Below are 19,040 nucleotides of genomic sequence, written 5' to 3' on the forward strand. Positions count from 1 at the left end.
CTGATTGGCCGAGGAAATATGGAAATCAATTTGCAGGTTGTGTCCATAAGACAAAATGTGAGTGTGAAGTTACTACAGCAATGTAGTTTTTTTAGTTGAGTTGGCAAATTTAGTAGATAATAAAAAGAAATTATTAAGAAGCTATATAAATGCAGTTAGCTGCCAAATAGATAATACATTTTATTTTAATTTAAAGAGTTTGACCTATAGGCCTAAATGACTTGGTACAATTCTGGGTAACTGAATTAGAAGAGAATTCCTTTTGTACAGCACGTGTTATATGATGGATTAAAGAAAAAAATGAAGAAAGAGTTTTGTTTTCAGACATGTAGGTACAGTGACTTCAAATGGATGACAGTGTGTTTTTAAAGTGTTATATTTTAGTTTTCTATGCCTAGGTGTTGATAGTTTACTAGTTAATGTTTGTGGATAGTTTTACAAAATCAGGACAACTGAAGCCAGATGAACCCTGAGTAGTGTGTTAGACCCCTGTGTAGAGGTTTCGTCCCCTAAACTAAAGTGCTAAGGCCATTACAAACCTATGGCAAACATTCCTGAGATTAGGTCAGTGTTGTTCACAGCTGCTTTTTACTTCATTTAGCTGTTGCTGAGTCTGTCTGATTTACTTTTTAGGTGCTGAGGGTCTAAATGGAGAAGAGGCTTTAAACATGAACGATGCAGACGAAGGGTTTTCATCAGGGGCTTCTCTCAGCAGCCAACCACCTGGGACCAAACCGTCCTCCTCTTCTCAGAGGGGAAGTTTACGGAAAGTAGCGACTGGGCGGTCCGCCAAAGATAAAGAAACAGCATCTGCCATCAAATCCAGTGAGAGCCCTCGAGATTCAGTAGTTCGCAAGCAGTTTGCACAACCAGCCGATCTTAGCCTAGATTCCGTCGAGCTGACGCCGATGAAGAAACACCTGAGCCTGCCTGCTGGCCAGGTGGTGCCAAAAACCAATAGTTTAAGTCTCATCCGGACAGCCAGTGCTTCCTCCAGCAAGTCATTTGACTATGTGAACGGCAGCCAAGCAAGTACCAGCATTGGGGTTGGCACTGAGGGCGTCACTAATCTAGCAGCTACAAATGCTAATCGATACTCAACTATCAGTCTACAAGAAGACCGGCTAGGTCATGCTGGTGAAGGAAAAGAGCTTCTCAGCCCAGGAGCCCCCTTAACCAAGCAGTCTCGATCCCCGAGTTTCAATATGCAGCTAATATCCCAGGTGTAGTTTTGATGTCCCCTCATTCTACTGACCTTGTAGACTGAACATTTCATTGTGCAAGACACTTCATCCCACATTGTGAAAAAAATGTCACTGTAATCAGATCTGGTTTAGCTTAGGTATCTTCCTACTGTATTTTGTATGGAAACAGCAATAAGGTTTTCTTTTTCCTTGAACCTCTCTCCACTTATTCCTTGTAAATGTGTTTGTGACGCAGTGTAAGATGTTTGCCTTTTCCACGCCTTCCTTTCTCCTTGGGTAATGTGCAATCCATCGTAGGCTGATCGGTCCCATTTCAACACTGTGAGACTGAGGATATGTTAGAGGAAATGGTGTATATGATCCCTATGAAGTGATTCTTTGGCTTTTGTTTAAAAACAAAACGGGTTTGTTCACATAATCTATAGAACTATGAAGATAACTGGATCATATTTTTTTCTCTCTTAACCAGGAGTGCCTCAGAGATTCTGCTATGACTTTGGACTTCTCTGAGTCTGTGCAATTTTATATTCTTGAGAAGCATGGGGGAAGGTGGTGGACTACTGCAATTTTTCATTAAAATGAGGCTAGCTGCACCCCCTTTCCTTTATCCCAAGGACATAGATGTTTAATTATTGAGGCATTTAAATTAACTTGTGACCACCTCCATTGGAGGCCGGGGCTCTAAGTTGATTGTGTAATTGATAATGCACTTTCTCAATGGCTCTCTAGTCATTAACAACATGTCTTCCCTCTTCCCACAAGGACTTGAGGACATTTCTGCCCTTAAAGTTTGAACTAGCAAATCAGAGACTCCAAGGGGCATGTTCTATTTCCTAGGAACGATTGACACTTTGGTGCTGGGGTTGTGTGGGGGGAAGGGTGTTCTTCGTTTAGTTTGTGTGAGATTGTATGTGAGGTGACGTTATAATTGTTTTCTTTTTTTCCTTTGTGAGTTGATAATGACTGAAGTAGAAGCTGTACGTCTTCAGGTAAAGAGAGGGATTTCTCAGTCCACTTTCTGTGATGTCAGACTATTGGAGAAACCCTTTCAGCTGCTTCCTAGATGTACCTAAATTCAGTCAGATATTGGATAAAGATACCTAAAGTCCTGAGATCATATACTCCGAGGAAATACATCAGGGACAGATAATTGGTTGAAAACACTGATGCTTCAATGTGACACATTTTTATAGAACATTTCTACCAGAGGGTACTGACTTGATTTCTCCACAAGGACCACACTGCCTTTGTGTTTAATGCAATTTGTGAATCTTCTGATTATCTGCAAAGTTTCTCGTTTTTATAAAACTTTGAAATCATGCCAGTAAGCTAGATGTTGAATGTATGTAAGTAGCATTTGGTAACTGCTAAGAGGCTACGACAATACACTATTGGTTTAAATTTTTTGGTTATGATTTGGTTGGATAAGACTTTCTTATATCTCTTCTGGGTCTCAGGCTTTGTTTGAAAAAGAAGGGAATATATTGGGATTTTGAAAATCAGTATTGTGACTTCGACCACTATCCATCTAAAGACATCAGTTACACATGCCCTTGTACATGTAGACATTTTATGTATTATTGTGAAAGAAAAATATACTGCCTTTATTGAAAGCAAGTGTTCTCTTAATTGACAAAGTTGTGTTCTCTCTATTTACAGTAGAATTTGATAAATTAACCAGGAAAATGCCTCTCATTTTTTTTTCACACATAAACCACCACCACTTTTGGAAGAGTTGTTTGTGTGTCTGTTTGTTTAGGGGGCCTTGTGTTAGACTCATCCTTGATTGGACTTGGTGGTCTATAAATTTTCAGCTCCCAGCAAATGGAAAACTAGAACCTCAGCTATTAGCCACATCATTGCCAAAATTTGGAGTAAAGCTAAAAGCTGATACATGATTTATTGATTTTTATAATATGCATATATGCAATTATCACAGACACATTTTAGTCCTATTTCTACTAATTTAACTAAGTGACATAAAGTAAACTATAAAACATTGTAAAACAGTGAAAACTAGTGAAATAAAATGATTTTCTGACATACTAAACAACAGGTTTCTAGTGCGTAAAGGGAGGTGTTAGTGATTGTGTAGTGAAACACACCTGGGTTAGTAAAAGGCTAATGGGCTCAAGTGCACGTATATTGGCATCTAAGTCAAGCATTTTAGTTCAAGCACAAAAGAATACCAAATAATTTGAAGTTATAGCATAAACTGTAGTAGATACAAGAAAATGTCCTTTAATTAGAAATGTTATAACTGTAAAGTTGGTTTTAAGATATTTTCCAGAGCCAGGTATAGTGGTGACACCTTTAATCCCAGCACTCTGGGAGGTAGAGGCAAATGGATCTCTGAGTTCGAGGCCAGCCTGGTCTACAGAGCATGTTCTAGGACAGCCAAGGCTACACAGAGAAACCCTGTCTTGAAAAACCAGAAGAAGAAAAAAAGTTCTTTTCATCTTAAGAGGCTTTCATTTATTGGTATGTATAGATTTTGTATATACATCCTGATTAATATTTCACCACCCTGTAACATTTGAATCCTATTCTTTGGGCTGTGATTCAGTCTCAATAAAGAAATCCTTCATTTATTCTTTATAGCCATGGTCTTAGAAAAAAATTCCTTTATAACATAATAGTTCAAATGAAATGAGTTACACCAACTGTCCAATTTTCTAAGAATCATTCTAACCACTGTGTGTTAGCAACACCTCATTTAAAATGGTTTTCGTTCAGTTGCACAGCACCTGTTAGAAATGTAAGCCAGAAATGTCCATTCTTTGTCCTTTAACAACTTCCCTTTAATACTCCTCAGCTTTCATAAAGCTTCATCCCACCAACAGAAAAAGACATTTAGTGAAAAGTGTTTGTTTTATATAATTTTTAAAAAATGATTGGTGCCATCTGTGCTAGGTCAAATTAAGGAATACAGCATCTGAAGGTTTAGGAGTTCTTCTTTGTGACTTTAAATTAATGTTATTAATAAGAAAACTAAAATGTAAAGTAAAAAGTTGACTTAGAAGTAAGGTTTTTAAATATGAAAATATATTAAGAATCCAGGGAGGTAACAGGTGTCGTTTAAAGTCTTACTCCTTTACTGTTCCATGCCTGTGTATTGCAGATCAGAATTTCTGTGCGAGGAGAAACCCTAGAGATAATTTAGCTACTTTCTCTCCCGTACACATACATCCATCCTCAGGAAACTGAGGCTCAAAGAGGTTGTGAAATAAAGTCCATAACTAAGAAGCAGAGCCATAATCGAACCTTGTCCCTAGTCAAATGCATATCCACACCCCACTGCTTCCTGTTACCCACACTTTGGTAGATATGTATATAACACTTTTCCATTTCTGCAGTTTCTTTATGTTTCTGGTCTAGTGGTTGGTGAACACATTAAGAAAAGTATTAATTCCAGAAAAAAAATGTACAATACTAAATACAGATGGGGATGTGTTCAAATGTAGGTATCTGTGTAGCACATTACTCTTTTCTAATTCATGCCTTATGAATTCTCTGCCACATAACAGTTATATGCTGCCATGTTATTTGTATTTGTGGGGGTTTGTTTAAATGTAAAATAAACCCAATGAAATGACTTTAATCAGTGTTCTAACTATTTGAAAGTGATTTTGGAATCAGCCAGTTTTCAGTCACCAAAGGTACAATATGGAGGACTGCAAAGTAAAGATAACATCAATTCAATTCCATTCATTATTAAGCTAGAAAGAGACTGTTTCTTACTGTGCTTAGAGCAGATAAAAGCAATATTTTATATATGATTGGAAAGGGTTTATAGTGAGTATGAAGCTTATGATTCATAATGCCCTCTGTCATTTATAACACATATTCCGTATGAAAATGACTCAAAGTTTCATAGTCTCAGCTGTGTAAGCTCAGAGTCTCCAAGCCGAAGTCTAAATTCCTGTAGTCTCAGTTGTTAGAATTACTTATCAGACACCAGGATACTGAGAAGAACTTCTTTAGATTGCTTTTGTTTGCACTGTTTTTTGTGAGTACTTTAATGCAGTGATGTGTTTTTCCTACCTCATTTTATGAGGTTTCTTTAGGTCCATTTTTGAGTACTTTAGTTGTTGACAATCGGCTGTCTCATTTAATTCACTGCATGTTCATTTATAAATAAAAATACTAGTTTCTGTCTTTATGGGTAAGGTAGCATCCTGTAAAACACTGGTAAGGAGGAGCACTCCATTTCTGAACTTGGATTACATTATAAAGAGTTTTTTTTAAACCAAAAAAGCTTAATATTTCAATTATATATAGTTTTGCAATTTAAAAAGAATACTTCGTCATGGTTGTATGATGCAGTTGGAGCAAGAGGCTTTTCTCTGTCAGGCCGAATGACTGCTGCCATTGTTTCCCCACCAGGCTGGGTGAGACACTTACTGTAATACTTTTCATTTTTTTCTTAAAGTGGTTTTCAAAAATAAGGGATTTGAAAACTAGCTATTGACAGCTTAACCTCTTAAAAAACAGAGTGTTTGCCAGGTTATAGAAACATGAAATACGGTGTGAAATAATATTAATAAAATCATGAGTCATCAGGTTGGTACAATTTTCCATGCTAATGTGGTGAGACAAATTTTAGTATTGTTTATGCTGTGTGAATCTAATGGATAGATCACCCTGGTACTGAACTACATAGGAACTGCTATTCCTGTGGGAGGCATAGCCTGCCTCCTTGTCCATGTAGGTGCATTTTGTCTAATCCCAACCACATAACCACAAGATTTTGCTCTTTTTTTTTTCCTCCAGTATTTTTGTAATATTAGACATTTGTCCTATGAGAAATATATACAGGACCAAATATTCAGGCTACAGTTTCACAGAAATCCAGGGTGACAGGAAATAACTGGCAGCGTAGTACAGAAATAAGAGTTTCTATGTTTTGCTTCTGGACTTTGAGAAAATGGGTTCATAATGTTTACAGACTAAGGCATATTCATGTGTCTGATATTATACTACTACATTTAATATGGTTTTACCAAAAAAGTAGAATTAAGTGTATCTTAAGGTATAAATGAGTCTTTTTTAAAAATTGTGTAGCTGGAGGTAGGGCTAATAGATCTTTTTATTTACAAAGAGAAATGAACCTAATTGGATGATCTATCCCCATCTACAGAATTGCTATGTGGCTTGCTGTGTTTGAGTATAACAGTTCAGTATTAGTCATATCAGGAGATATTTTTACATCTTCATCAATCACAAAATTTACCAAAGAAAATGTTACTGACCAAAATCATTTTTAAAGCATCTGTGAAGGAATGTAGCCCCTTTAATGCTTTCAAACCCCAAGGGAAACAAATAACAACGCATTGTTTGAACTGGAAAACACAAATACAGTAAATAGATAGACAAGATTCTATTTTGTTCTCACATCAGTAAGATGTCAGTGCCCCAATAATACCAATTAAAGATTGTATTCCTTATGACAAGCTGTTATTATAACTAAGGATCTGGCTTATCAGTGTTGAATATGAAAGGGGAAACTCCTTAAATTGGTATATTATATATTATGGGTTGTTTAGATAAAATTATAAGGAAAATTATTGAATGGTACTCCTTAACGGGCAGTGGCATTTATTTCTAGTATAATATTAGCTAAACTTACGGTCTGGTTAGTTTACATTGATTTATGTACATGTCCACTTTTACTGCTTTTTGTCTTTGCTTTAAAAACATGATTGGGCTAAAGGAAGCTACACTATCCCCTTCTAAAATATGTAGGCCAAAAAGATCTAAAGGGTTCAATGTGTTTAATGACTTCTTAAATCAAACTGCTATTCTAAACATGTTCTTTTATTTTTTTTTAATACTACGTTATAGTTAATAAATGTTGGACTGAGCATGGTGGTGCATGCCTTTAATCCCAGCACTCGAGAGCAGAGGCAGGCAGATCTCTGTGAGTTCGAGGCCAGCCTGGTCTACATAATGAGTTCCAGAACAGCCAGAGCTACAAAGTGAGATCCTATCTCAAAAAATTAACAAGAGTGTATTGCTTTTGGAAGAGAAGATTGGCTTTCAAATAATGACTGATAATAGTTTGGATTTTTTAAAAATTATATTGTCTAAATAGAATGCAAAATATGCTCCATGTGATGTTAAAAATATTTGAAGTCTATCCTGTGTTTTACATTGGATCTTTTTGGTTCTTCTAAAAATGAGGCAGGCTTTATTAAATTCTATTTAAAATTGGTGAAAAGAAACTTTTAGCAGTGCAAGGATTTTACTGCCTTGGTTTTATGTAATGTGACTTCTGTAACAGGCAAACAGAATATCCCACTTTCATTATTTGTTTCATAGTAGGATATGTTAGGCCAGCTTGTTGTTGTTGTTAACCAACACCAATTTATAGCTCGGTGTAAACTCTCAAGTATTGAGGGGATTCTGCTGGTGAAATTCTGGGCAGGCATGTAAAAAGTCTGATCTTTATTGCCAAATGTCCTTTTAACTTAGGACTAGTGGGAAATTTTTTTTTCCAGAGCTGAAGAAAAAATAAACGCCCATTTAATTAAGATCATGTGTATTGGTGCATGTGAGCCATTATCTTGTCCCATTGAATGGATTAATGCTGTTGATTGTTGAAATGTGAAATGTAGTCACTGTTAAACTTGTAAATATCTGCCAGAGATGAAAAAATATTTTAAGTTATTGTAAATAAAGATGTATAAAATTCAATATGAGTCTGCAATGCAGAAACCTAACATCTCAGATGTTAAATATTGTGTCTCTTGAGGGATGTGTCATTTCTCCCTTGATGTATCTAGCTACAGTAAGAATGTAAATTTTCTTTTGTACAGTATAAAAATACAGCTTTATTTGGCTTTTAACTGGATTTCCCTGAGTTGATTTTATCTTACCTTAGTTTTATACTTTCACAGTTCTTTTCATTGTATTTTAAATGCCATTTTAGTTATGTGTATCTGAATTTGCTTTATTTTATTTGAGACAGGGTCTCACTGTGTAGCCCTGGCTGGCTTAGAACTTGAGGCTGGCATGTAACTCAGAGACTCACCTGCCTCTACCTCCCAAGTGCTGGGATTAAAGCCATACACATCACACCTGCCTAGGTATATCTGAATTTTTAATATATATCTTATCAAAGTAAGGCAGTCCATTAAAATTATATGACACCAGGAAATAACACAAAGACAAGATTCTGGTATGGTGGCACACACCTATAATCCCAGCACTTGGAGGCTAAGGCCGGAGGACTGCTGTCAGGTCAGCCTGGGCTACAGAATGAGAAAGTTGATTTCAGAACAAGATTCGGGCCAACAAGAAGCCTTATCTGGTAAAGATGCTTGCCTCCAAGCCTGATGACCCGGGTATAACCACCGGAACTTGCGTGGGGGAAGAACCAACTCTAGCAAGTTCTACTCTGACTTCCACACACATACACATTATAAATAAGTATACTTTTTTAATTGTAAAAGCAGAAGGGAAATTGGTTCATAAAATATATAAGATGGCTATACATTCCTGTATTCTAGTCGGAAGGACACAAATTTAACACTAAAACAGCCAAATGTAAGGAGAGCAGAGCTTTAAGATTGAACAAATTAGCCAGGCAGTGGTGGCACACGCCTTTAGTCCCAGCAGAGGCAGGCAGATTTCTGTGAGTTCGAGGCCAGCATGGTCTACAGAGAAAGTTCCAGGATAGCTAGAGTGGTTACACAGAGAAACCCTGTCTCGAAAAACAAACAAAATGAAATTAGTTTCTTGTTGAGAGGAGCCAACTGTATTCATAGGAAACCTCAGAATTTTACCTTGCCCGTCTCATGTACCGCAACCCTGCTAACTGTGCTCACCCCCTTTTTTAAATGCATTTGTAGGGGGCAGGGTTCACATGTGTGCAGAGGCCAGAAGAAAACCTTGGGTGTCATCCTCAAAAATGGCAGCCTCTTTGAGAGTGTCAGTGACCTGGTGCTCAACAGTCAAAACTAGACTGACTGGCCAGGAAGTCCCCGAGGTCCTCCTCTCTCTGCCTCCACACCGCTGGGACAGCGTATGTGCTGAAAGATCATGGAGATTTTGAGTTTGAGGCTAGCCTGGGCTATAAATAATAAAGCCATACTTGGCCATTTTTATGTGAGTTCTGGGGTCTTCATACTTGACTCAGCAACTGTTAACTGACTAAAAAGATGCTGAGGGAAGGTTGGGGGCTTGTGAACCTCTTCCCTAGCAATCATTAGTTGCCAGGGAAGGGAGCTTTGATGAGCCCCTCAGACCCTCATTACAGAATGTTGACTATCCCAGTCTTGTATTATACAGTTATGTGTAGATGATCACAGCTGTGAGTTCAAGAATACAGTGGCCGTGCCATGTCAAAAGAAAGCATCCCACAAGTCTCCACTCTTTCCTCCAACTGTTACTTATCCCCCCCCCCCCCCCCCGCCGCCCGCCCCTTCTGCAGTGTTCGCTGAGCCTTGGAGGGGAATAGCTAGATCTCCATTTATGGCTCATTACTTAACAGTCATTTCTGTTACCTGGTTGACCAGTTATAAGTCTCTGTAATAACTATTGCCCACTGCAAAGAGAGGCTGCTTTGAGCAAAGCTTACAACAGCACTCATCTCTGAGCATGAACAAAAATATTTAGAAGGCAATTTGACAGATCATACTATTTAGCTGGATAAGAAGATCCTCCTCCATAAAGCCCTGCAGCCTCTCCAGGCACAAGCTTTTGACCAGGTCAGGCTGTACCCTTGTTGAGAAACCCCCAGAGACCACCAAGGAGCTGGTTTCCAGTGCAAGCACATAAGGGTCTTTTTATTGTCAGATTCAAACCTGGGCCACCACCAGGCAGATGGAGGGAAATGTGGCCTGGGCCCAGGAGTAGAGAGTTTTTATAGGGAAAAAACTCAAGCCAGGAATTACATGCTTTGGCACCTTGGGATTGGGTAGAAGGGATGTGGGGCAACCTGATTTTTTGAAACTACTGGTCTAGACTTTCAGTGCGAAACCGCATTTGAAACTATTGGGTTGGACTTTTTGGCTTGGAACCACAACTTGCTGAGCAGGATTATCTGGGCTGCTCAGCAGGATTATCTAGATATCTTTAGGGGCCATAAACGGCAGACAGGATGTCTGCAGGAACATACTGCCCTGTATCTGCTCCAGTTGTCATGGCCCTTTCCTGGAACTGAGAACAGCAGGTAGTCTGAGATGGTGGCCCTCCCCTAAGATGGAGTCTGTATTGCCCTCTCAGTCCCTGTGAAGATGCCAGTTCCCTCCCATGGTCGGAGAGTGGTTGGCTTCCTCCATAACCGTCACAGTGCTGTTGCGCCGCCAGCAGCCGCATCCTGTGTGCCCTGGCGGGAGTGGAGCATGCTGGGGTCCGTAACACTGTAAGACTGCTGGTGGCAGTTCACCCCAGCAGCCTACACAGCACCTTCCAGGCCTGGAAAATTTGCTCGGCAGCAGGGAGGAGGCTTCCAGCCATGTTCCACATTCATTTCTCTGTCCTGCAACCAAAATACTTTCTTCAACAAGATCCTGCCCTCTAGTTTTGTGCCAAAGCAGTGTTGTTTTGGGGGGGGGGGGGGGCTCGGGAATAAAAACAGAGTTTTCAAAGACCAGCAAATTGGTATGTGTAGCTTTTCATGATATTTGCAAGGGCAAAAACTGAGTTTTTCGAGACAAGGTTTTTCTGTGTAGTTTTGGTGCCTGTCCTGGATCTCACTCTGTAGACCAGACTGGCCTCGAACTCACAGAGATCCGCCTGCCTCTGCCTCCCGAGTGCTGGGATTAAAGGCGTGCACCAACGCTGCTCAGCTGCAACTTTTTTTATATGAACTTTGCATAGTTCGGTGTATAGCTTCTTCCAGGTTGTAAGTAGTACACTTGGTCCTGGTGTGTTGGTCTTTTTCAGAGCAACACTTTATTCAAAACAGTGGTGATGACCTGACTGGGAATATAACTCACTTGAGAGAGTGCTTGCCTAGCATGCATGAAGCCAAACTTTTAAAAAAAAAAATTTTTTATTTAATTAATTTTTTTTTTTTTGGTTTTTCGAGACAAGGTTTCTCTGTGTAGCTTTGCGCCTTTCCTGGAACTCACTTGGTAGCCCAGGCTGGCCTGGAACTCACAAAGACCCGCCTGCCTCTGCCTCCCAAGTGCTGGGATTAAAGGTGTGTGCCACCACCGCCCAGCTGAAACTTTTAAAACTTAATCCCAGGGATATATGGTTAGTTTCCAGTGGCTCTCCACACACACCTTCCCCCAGCCAATCCAATTCCAGTATGATAAGAGTCTAGATCCTCTGTAGGTTACCTCTGCACTCCAATTTCTCAGCCAAGTAGTACAGGAGCCTTGTGGCCTACCTGTTTTACATGTTACTGTTGAAAGACTCCCCGATGGCAGTCTTCCCTCAGGAGAGACCCTCGCCCAAGGAACACACCGAGACCACGAATCAGATGCAAACAGCAAGAGGCTTTATTCCGGAACCCGGGTACCGGGGCGACACAGTCTCTCAAGAAGCTCAAGGGACTGGCGCGCCCACGGGCTGGAGCAGAGGGTTTTTATAGGGTAGGGCACGGGTACAGAAACAAGAAGCCTGGTTACAGGGTTTTGATTGGAGGATGCAAATGAGGCCTGCTCTGATTGGATGATTCAAGTGAGGCCAGGTTCAAACCCAGGACAGCTCGTGGTTTCTCCCCGAGCCCGCCCACGCTTTTGTCTAGGGTACAGGGTGTTTTTCTGACCTTTAACTGAGCTCCTCAGTACCTCTCAGGCTTTATTCAAGAACAGCTAAACTAAGTTATGTTAGGCGGGGAGGCTGAGGGTCTTTCATTCCCCCATTTTCTTATCTCGGGAATGGAATCCTCCATTCATGGGGAAGATTGGTGACGTGACTCTATATCCATCTGGTTGAGCCTTTGGTATTGCTGGGTTAGTACCAAAGTCTGAACAGTAGAGACGCGTTCCCTGATAAATTGGACAAGTCTATTTAGGATACAGGGCCCAAACGTCAGGAGGAGTAATAGAATCAGAAGGGGTCCCAGAAGGGTGGAAATGAGGGTGGTGAGCCAGGGGGACCTTCTGAACTATCCTTCAAACCATCCCTGTTGCTCTTCAAAGAATTTTTGTCTCTGTTCTAGTCTCTTTCTTAATTTTGCCATACTATCTCGTACTACCCCAGTGTGGTCGGCATAGAAGCAGCATTCCTCCTTGAGGGCGGCGCATAATCCCCCTTCCTGTAAAAACAGAATGTCTAGGCCTCTTCTATTTTGTAGTACTACTTCAGAAAGGGAAGTTAAGGATTTTTCTAGAGCACTTATTGACTCCTCCAAGGCCTGTAAGTCTTGATTCATGGCCATTTGGAGCTGCCTAAATTGCTGGGTTTCCAGCAGGGCTGTGGTACCGGTCCCTACTCCGGCTGCTATTCCTCCCATAGTCAGCCCTCCTAGTAATAATGCCAGGGTAAGGGACACCGGTTCTCTTTTATATCGGTGGAGGTCCCTTCCCAGTTCGAAGTGTGGGTAAATCTCCTCTGGGGTATGGTAAACTATCCTTGGATACAACTCGATGAGCACACAAAAATCAGAGGTAGCATTGAGGGCTGAGGCTGAAACGCAGGGGGTGAGCCCAGTATTACATGCCCAATAGGTACCATTAGGGCCGGTGACATAACCAGAGACAACGCTTATGGATAGTGTGCGGTTACACAGGTGTCGGTGGGTGCGGGGGACGCTCCCTAGACATAGTCCTTGTCCTGACACCTCTGAGACTGCGAGCTTATGTTGGGCTGTCCCTAGACATTGGCTCGGAGGGGGACTGTGAGTGCTAGTATAATTACCCTGGGTTGCTATCCCCTCGCAGTAGGGAGGCTGGGAAACCAGACATAGCCAACATTCCTGCGCTCTATTTGGGCAGGTCATATTTAAGGCCTAGCAAGCCCCTGCTAGCAGACCCACGAGCCGGCCTCCGGCTCCCAGCCGGGGCGGCCTGGCAGTGGCCGGAGTTATACTTGGGCTGGCAATCGAACCGGGTCGAGGGGCAATTTCCGGGGGTGCCGGAACAGGCAAGGAGGGGCGCCTCTGGTCAGAGAGAACCCGACTGGAGCCCATAGGGGCGGAGGCCTCCTCAATCTCAAGCTCGATAGTGAATCTTACGCCCCGAACATATCCGGTTTCATATAACCTGAGCCCCCAAGGGCGCCCCCGTTGCCAGTTTCTATCAGCCTTCCCCGGGCCAGTGAAAGTTATATTTAGGGGAAGTGAGAGCCCGGGCTCGAATCGGCTGACCTCGGTGGACCCAGCTGAGCAAGACCCCCCCGCCTGTAGCCTTCCTGAAACCTCTATTGGTCTGGATCAGGTCCCAGCTGGAGCTAGGACTCCAATATGCTGCACCAGTGGTCTCGCAGCCCCATTGGGCACAGAAGAAATCTCCTTCCCCCCCGCATTTCTTGGCGAGGGCCCAGCCCCTCCCATCCCCCGGACAGACATAAAAGTCCGACTGGGCGAATCTACATCTTGCGTGAGGGTGACGGCATCCCGGATCCGGCCAATGCACCCCCCCCCCCGGGTGGGTGGAGGAGTTTAAGGCATCTGCCAGACCGTTTCCCCAGTTTGTGAGATGACCTTATTTTCCTGCTGGGTCGGTCTCCCTGGCAGCCTTCACATGAGAGGCGTGGATCCATGCAGCAATCCCGTCGACCCTGAGTGTAGTGGGGGTGGTCAGCAAGACAGCGTAGGGCCCCTTCCATCGTGACCCCAGATTCCTAGTCTGGTGGCGCCGGACCCAAACAGAGTCCCCAATCTGGAAAGGATGAGGGACCACCGGCTTGTCCAGCTGCTCTCGGTATGCCCCAGCCAAGGGCTTCCAGATCTCCTTCTGCACCAGCTTGAGGGAGGGCTGGTGGCAAAAGATGAGATATCAGGATGGAGAAACCTCATGACTGGAGATGGGGCCCCATATAGAATTTCAAAAGGGGTTAGGCCGTGCGGCCCAGGAGTATTCCGGGCTCGATAAAGAGCCAAGGGAAGTAGGAGCACCCAATCTCTAGTGCCAGTTGCAAGCGTTAATTTGGTTAAAGTCTCCTTAATTGTCCTATTAGCTCGCTCTACCTGTCCTGAACTCTGGGGGCGGTTTCCAATTAACCCCCAATAATTTGGCCATTTTCTGACTTACCAGAGAGACGAAGGCAGGCCCGTTGTCTGACCCCAGTATCTGAGGCATCCCATACCTGGGGAAGATCTCTTCCAACAGTTTCTTTGTTACCACGTTAGCCGTTTCATTCTTGGTTGGAAATGCCTCAATCCATCCTGAAAAGGTGTCCACAAAGACCAGAAGGTACCGGTACCCGTAGAGTCCGGGTTTTATTTCTGTAAAGTCTATTTCCCAATGTACACCAGGACGATGGCCTCTTTGGCGGGTCCCTTTGTTTAGACGAATTTTTCCTGCGTTAACCTGGGCACAGGCTGGGCAGGTAGAAGTTACGTGCTGAAGCACCCGGTCCTGGTTCAGTAGTACTATCCCGGTGTTTTCTCTGTCTAATAGGGCCTTTATTTTGTTTCCGCTCAAATGGGTCAACGCATGGAGGAATCTCAGCATATATCGGGTATGGGAAGTTGGCATGACCATCCGGTCCCCTAATATATAGGCTCGCCTCTGTGGGTTCCATTCCGCCCCCATTTTCTTTGCTAGCTCGTGATCCTCGGGGCTGTAGGGCAAAGGCTCTTCCTCTGACGGCGTGAGCTCCGGAGCCCCTTGTACAGCCATCAACTGGCTGTCTCCCATTGGTTGGGAGGCCATAGTCCGGGCGGTCAAATCCGCCAGCCGATTCCCTCTGGCTATTGCTGAATCCCCCTTCTGGTGCCCTGGGCAGTGGACAATGCTGAGTTGGAGCGGAAGGAACAGGGCCTTTAAGAGGTCTAGGATCTCTTTTTTTGTTCTTGATCTCCTTACCCGCCGATGTCAGCAGACCCCTCCTTCTGTAGATTTCCCCGTGGACGTGTGCAGTGGCGAAGGCGTATCTGCTGTCAGTATAAACTGTGAGCTTCTTACCTTCTGCCATCCGGAGGGCTTGCGTAAGCGCAATTAGTTCTGCACGTTGGGCCGATGTCCCAGGCGGGAGCGACGATGCCCATATCATTTCTGATTCGGTGGTAACAGCTGCCCCGGCTCTGCGTTCCCCCTCCTCCAGATAACTGCTCCCATCTGCGTACCAGACAACGTCGGGGTCCTTGAGTGGCTGATCTGTCAGGTCAGGGCGGGTGCCATGTACTTCGGCTAGAATCTGGAGGCAGTCATGTTCCTTGGAGGGGCCAGGTAGCGGTAGCAAGGTGGCAGGGTTAAGGGAGACTATCGGTCCAAATTTTACCCGGTCTGAGTCCAGTAGTAAGGCCTGGTAGTAAGTCATTCTGGCGTTGGAAAGCCATCTGTCTGGAGGTTGTCGGACCAGGGCCTCCACAGCGTGGGAGGTCAGAACGGTTAGGGGCTGGCCCAGAGTCAGTTTTCCAGCATTCTTAAGTAAGACAGCGATGGCTGCCACCATGCGGAGACATGGTGGCCATCCGGTGGCCACCGAGTCCAATTTTTTTTGACGAGTACACCATAGGTCTCCTCCAAGGTCCCAGTCTTTGCACTAGCACCCCTTTAGCAAAGCCCGAGTTCTCATCTACAAACAGTTCAAAGGGTTTGGTAAGATCTGGCAGACCCAGAGCCGGGGCCTCAAGTAAGGCCTTCTTGATCTGTTGGAATGCTTCCTGCTGCCTCTCTCCCCATTGGAACATTACCCCTGGTTTTGTGAGGGGATATAGGGGGGCGGCCAATTCAGCGAACCCGGGGATTCATAAGCGACAGTATCCAGCCGTACCCAGGAATTCCCGAACCTGGCGGGGGCTACGAGGAGGGGGAATGGAGAATATTGTCTCTTTTCTTGCCTCCGTCAACCATCTCTGCCCCCCAGTCAGGGTGTAGCCTAGGTAAGTAACCTTGTCTCGGCAAATTTGTGCCTTTTTGGCCGAGGCTCTGTAGCCCTTCTGTCCAAGCCTGGCCAGTAAGGCCCGAGTGCCTTCTAGGCACTCAGTCCGACTCCTGGCTCTTAGATCCTGGACCGGCCTGTAGTCCCCTGTCCCCGGTTTCTTAACGGGCAAGAGAGGGGTATTCGCGTGCCAACTCCAGGCCCCCAGTCTCTGCCCAGGCGCGAGGAAACTCTCTCAACCAGTTCTGTAGCTCCTCAGGTGATTTCTCCGGGGGTTCTGATTACTCTTCCTCTAAATTGAAGGCCAGGATTTGCAGAGGACCCCCTCTGGGGCCCGTGACCCTCGGTCCCTTCTCATCAAAATAGATTTGCAGTAAGCACATTGATCTTTATCTAGGGGTGGCCTCCTTCGTTCTCCCGACCTGTCTCCCTCTCTCCGCTGTCCCTGAGATACAACAGCGGCCAGAACTTTCTTTATCTCCTTATGCTGTTTCCTATCCCTTTCCTCTTGTTTCTGCCATCTCTTTTCCTCATGCTCCTCAGGAGTTTCTCTCTTCTAGCTTCATAACCTCAACATCGTTCTGTTTTCCCAACCCTCTAAAGCACCTCATGAATCTACCCTTTATTCTCAGCCCATAATTCTCTTGATATCCTTCCTCCATAGGCTACTAATCTGCCCATGTCCCTAAGGACCTCCTGAAACCTATTATATTATTCTGATCTCTAGTTTCCTATTCATTCTTGAGATTCCTACCCCATGAGGCAGCATTTCCAACCTTCCAGACTTCTGTCATCATTTCCAACCTCCTGCCCCGCTCCTGACGTCTGCTCACCCAGTCTCTTCCTGCATTCTTCCTTAGTTTCTTGCAATCCATCTCCTGCCCTCCTACCTGTGGTCCAACTAACATAGTCCCCAGGCATCTGATTATTCCTATCCTCATTCTCCTCTCTTATTGCTCTTATTGAATACTTTCTCTGCTTTCTTCACTAGGTCTGGCAACCCTAACGCCTGTAGACCCTCCAACCGCTGCAATTTGGCTCTGATGTCTGAACTAGACTGATAGATAAATGATAGGATAATACCTGGAACCTGACCTGGATCTTCCGGATCATACGGAGTATATATCCTATAAGCTTCCTTCAATCTTTCTAGAAATGCAGCGGGTGTCTCTTCCTTTCCCTGTATCATATTTCCTTCCTTTCATATTCCCTTATCATATTTCCTTCCTTTTTATCATATCCTCTTTCTTTCTATCACATTCTCTTCCCTTCTATCATATCCATAGGCCTTCTAGCGGCCGCTCGGAGACCCGCTAAGAGCAACTGGCGATAGAGACGTAGATGCTCCCTACCTTCAGGCGTATTGAAATCCCAGTTAGGGCGAATCAAGGGAGAAGCCGCATCGATGACATTCGGGAGTTGGGATGGCCTCCCGTCGTCGCCCGGAACCTGCTTCCGGGCCTCCAGGAAAACTCTCTGCTTTTCCTCTACTGTTAAGAGGGTCTGCAGGAGCTGCTGACAGTCGTAAACCTCAGCATCTGCCAACGGCCGAATCGCGGCCGCTAATGCGGCCGCCACCGCCGCCTCCTCCACGGTGGCGGAAGCCGCCCCCGCGGCGCCGGAAGCCGCCCCCGCGGCGGCTGGACGCTGAGCGGGTCCAGCCTGATGGGGAGGGGGCTCCCCTACCAGGAGATCTATGAGAGGGGAGTTAGGGTCCGGGGGGGAGGACAGGGGGCCCAGAGACTGGAGGGAGCTGTGGAAGGAAAGGCTTGACCCATGGAAATGGATTTCTGACCAGAGATCTCCAGATGGCGATGTATGGGACCTGGTCGGGGTGTCCATAAGGATTAGGGGCCAAAAACCTTGCCCTCCACCTGTAAAATAAGAGAGAGGTTAAAGGATCCTTCTCGCGGCCAGCCAGCATTCATCATGACCCATTCGGCCTTGCAGAGGGTGATCCGTTTTTTTTTTTTTTTTTTCTTTTTAGCAATGACACCTTCATTGCTTCCTCGGGCCTTAACATCAGACCAGTGGTCCGTGGTTAGGCTCAGTGGGGTGGTGACGGTCTGCCCCATGGTGGTCTCTAGATAAAGAAGTGTTAGACAAGTAACGATAAACAAAAAGACAAGACAGACGACAGAAATTTGCGCTGCGCGGCTTCGGCGTAAAACCGAAAGCAGAAATTCAGACGGGGAAACGGAGGAACCTCGATCTCCGTCCCCTACCAGAAATTCAGACAGGGAAGCGGAGGAACCTCGATCTCCGTCCCTTGCCAGCACCACGTATCCCTCTGATACGGGAGTGGCCCCGAAAAACCGTGCCCCAGAGGGGACTTCAGTGACCCGTGGAACGTCTTCCAGGGTCGCGGTGGGCGAAGTCCGAGCTCGTCAGCTCCTTCAGCCCCCACCGACTCAGACCTGACTTAGGGCGCCCGACGAAAACGGAAAACAAACAGACAGACTGACAGACTGAGACAAGACAAACAGTGGCCGGCCAACTTACCTCCTGACAGTGGGTCAGTGGTCCTGAGGCAGGGGGTCTCTATTCCCGGCCAATGCACCAAATGAAAGACTCCCCGATGGCAGTCTTCCCTCAGGAGAGACCCTCGCCCAAGGAACACACCGAGACCACGAATCAGATGCAAACAGCAAGAGGCTTTATTCCGGAACCCGGGTACCGGGGCGACACAGTCTCTCAAGAAGCTCAAGGGACTGGCGCGCCCACGGGCTGGAGCAGAGGGTTTTTATAGGGTAGGGCACGGGTACAGAAACAAGAAGCCTGGTTACAGGGTTTTGATTGGAGGATGCAAATGAGGCCTGCTCTGATTGGATGATTCAAGTGAGGCCAGGTTCAAACCCAGGACAGCTCGTGGTTTCTCCCCGAGCCCGC

General features: G+C 44.8%; 1 protein-coding gene across 2 annotated transcripts in view; it reads left to right on the top strand.

The window, feature by feature from the left end:
* Hycc2 (hyccin PI4KA lipid kinase complex subunit 2) overlaps positions 1 to 4,800 on the top strand; it is a 59,855-nt gene extending 55,055 nt beyond the window's left edge. For both annotated transcript variants that reach the window (XM_059278598.1, XM_059278599.1), the window contains one exon: positions 634 to 4,800. In XM_059278598.1, the coding sequence (XP_059134581.1) occupies positions 634 to 1,229 (596 nt within the window). In that variant the 3' untranslated portion in view covers positions 1,230 to 4,800. The remainder of the gene's footprint in view (positions 1 to 633) is intronic.
* Positions 4,801 to 19,040: the final 14,240 nt, after the last annotated feature.

This window comes from Peromyscus eremicus, chromosome 13 (assembly GCF_949786415.1).
Source record: "Peromyscus eremicus chromosome 13, PerEre_H2_v1, whole genome shotgun sequence".
Classification (NCBI taxonomy): domain Eukaryota; kingdom Metazoa; phylum Chordata; class Mammalia; order Rodentia; family Cricetidae; genus Peromyscus; species Peromyscus eremicus.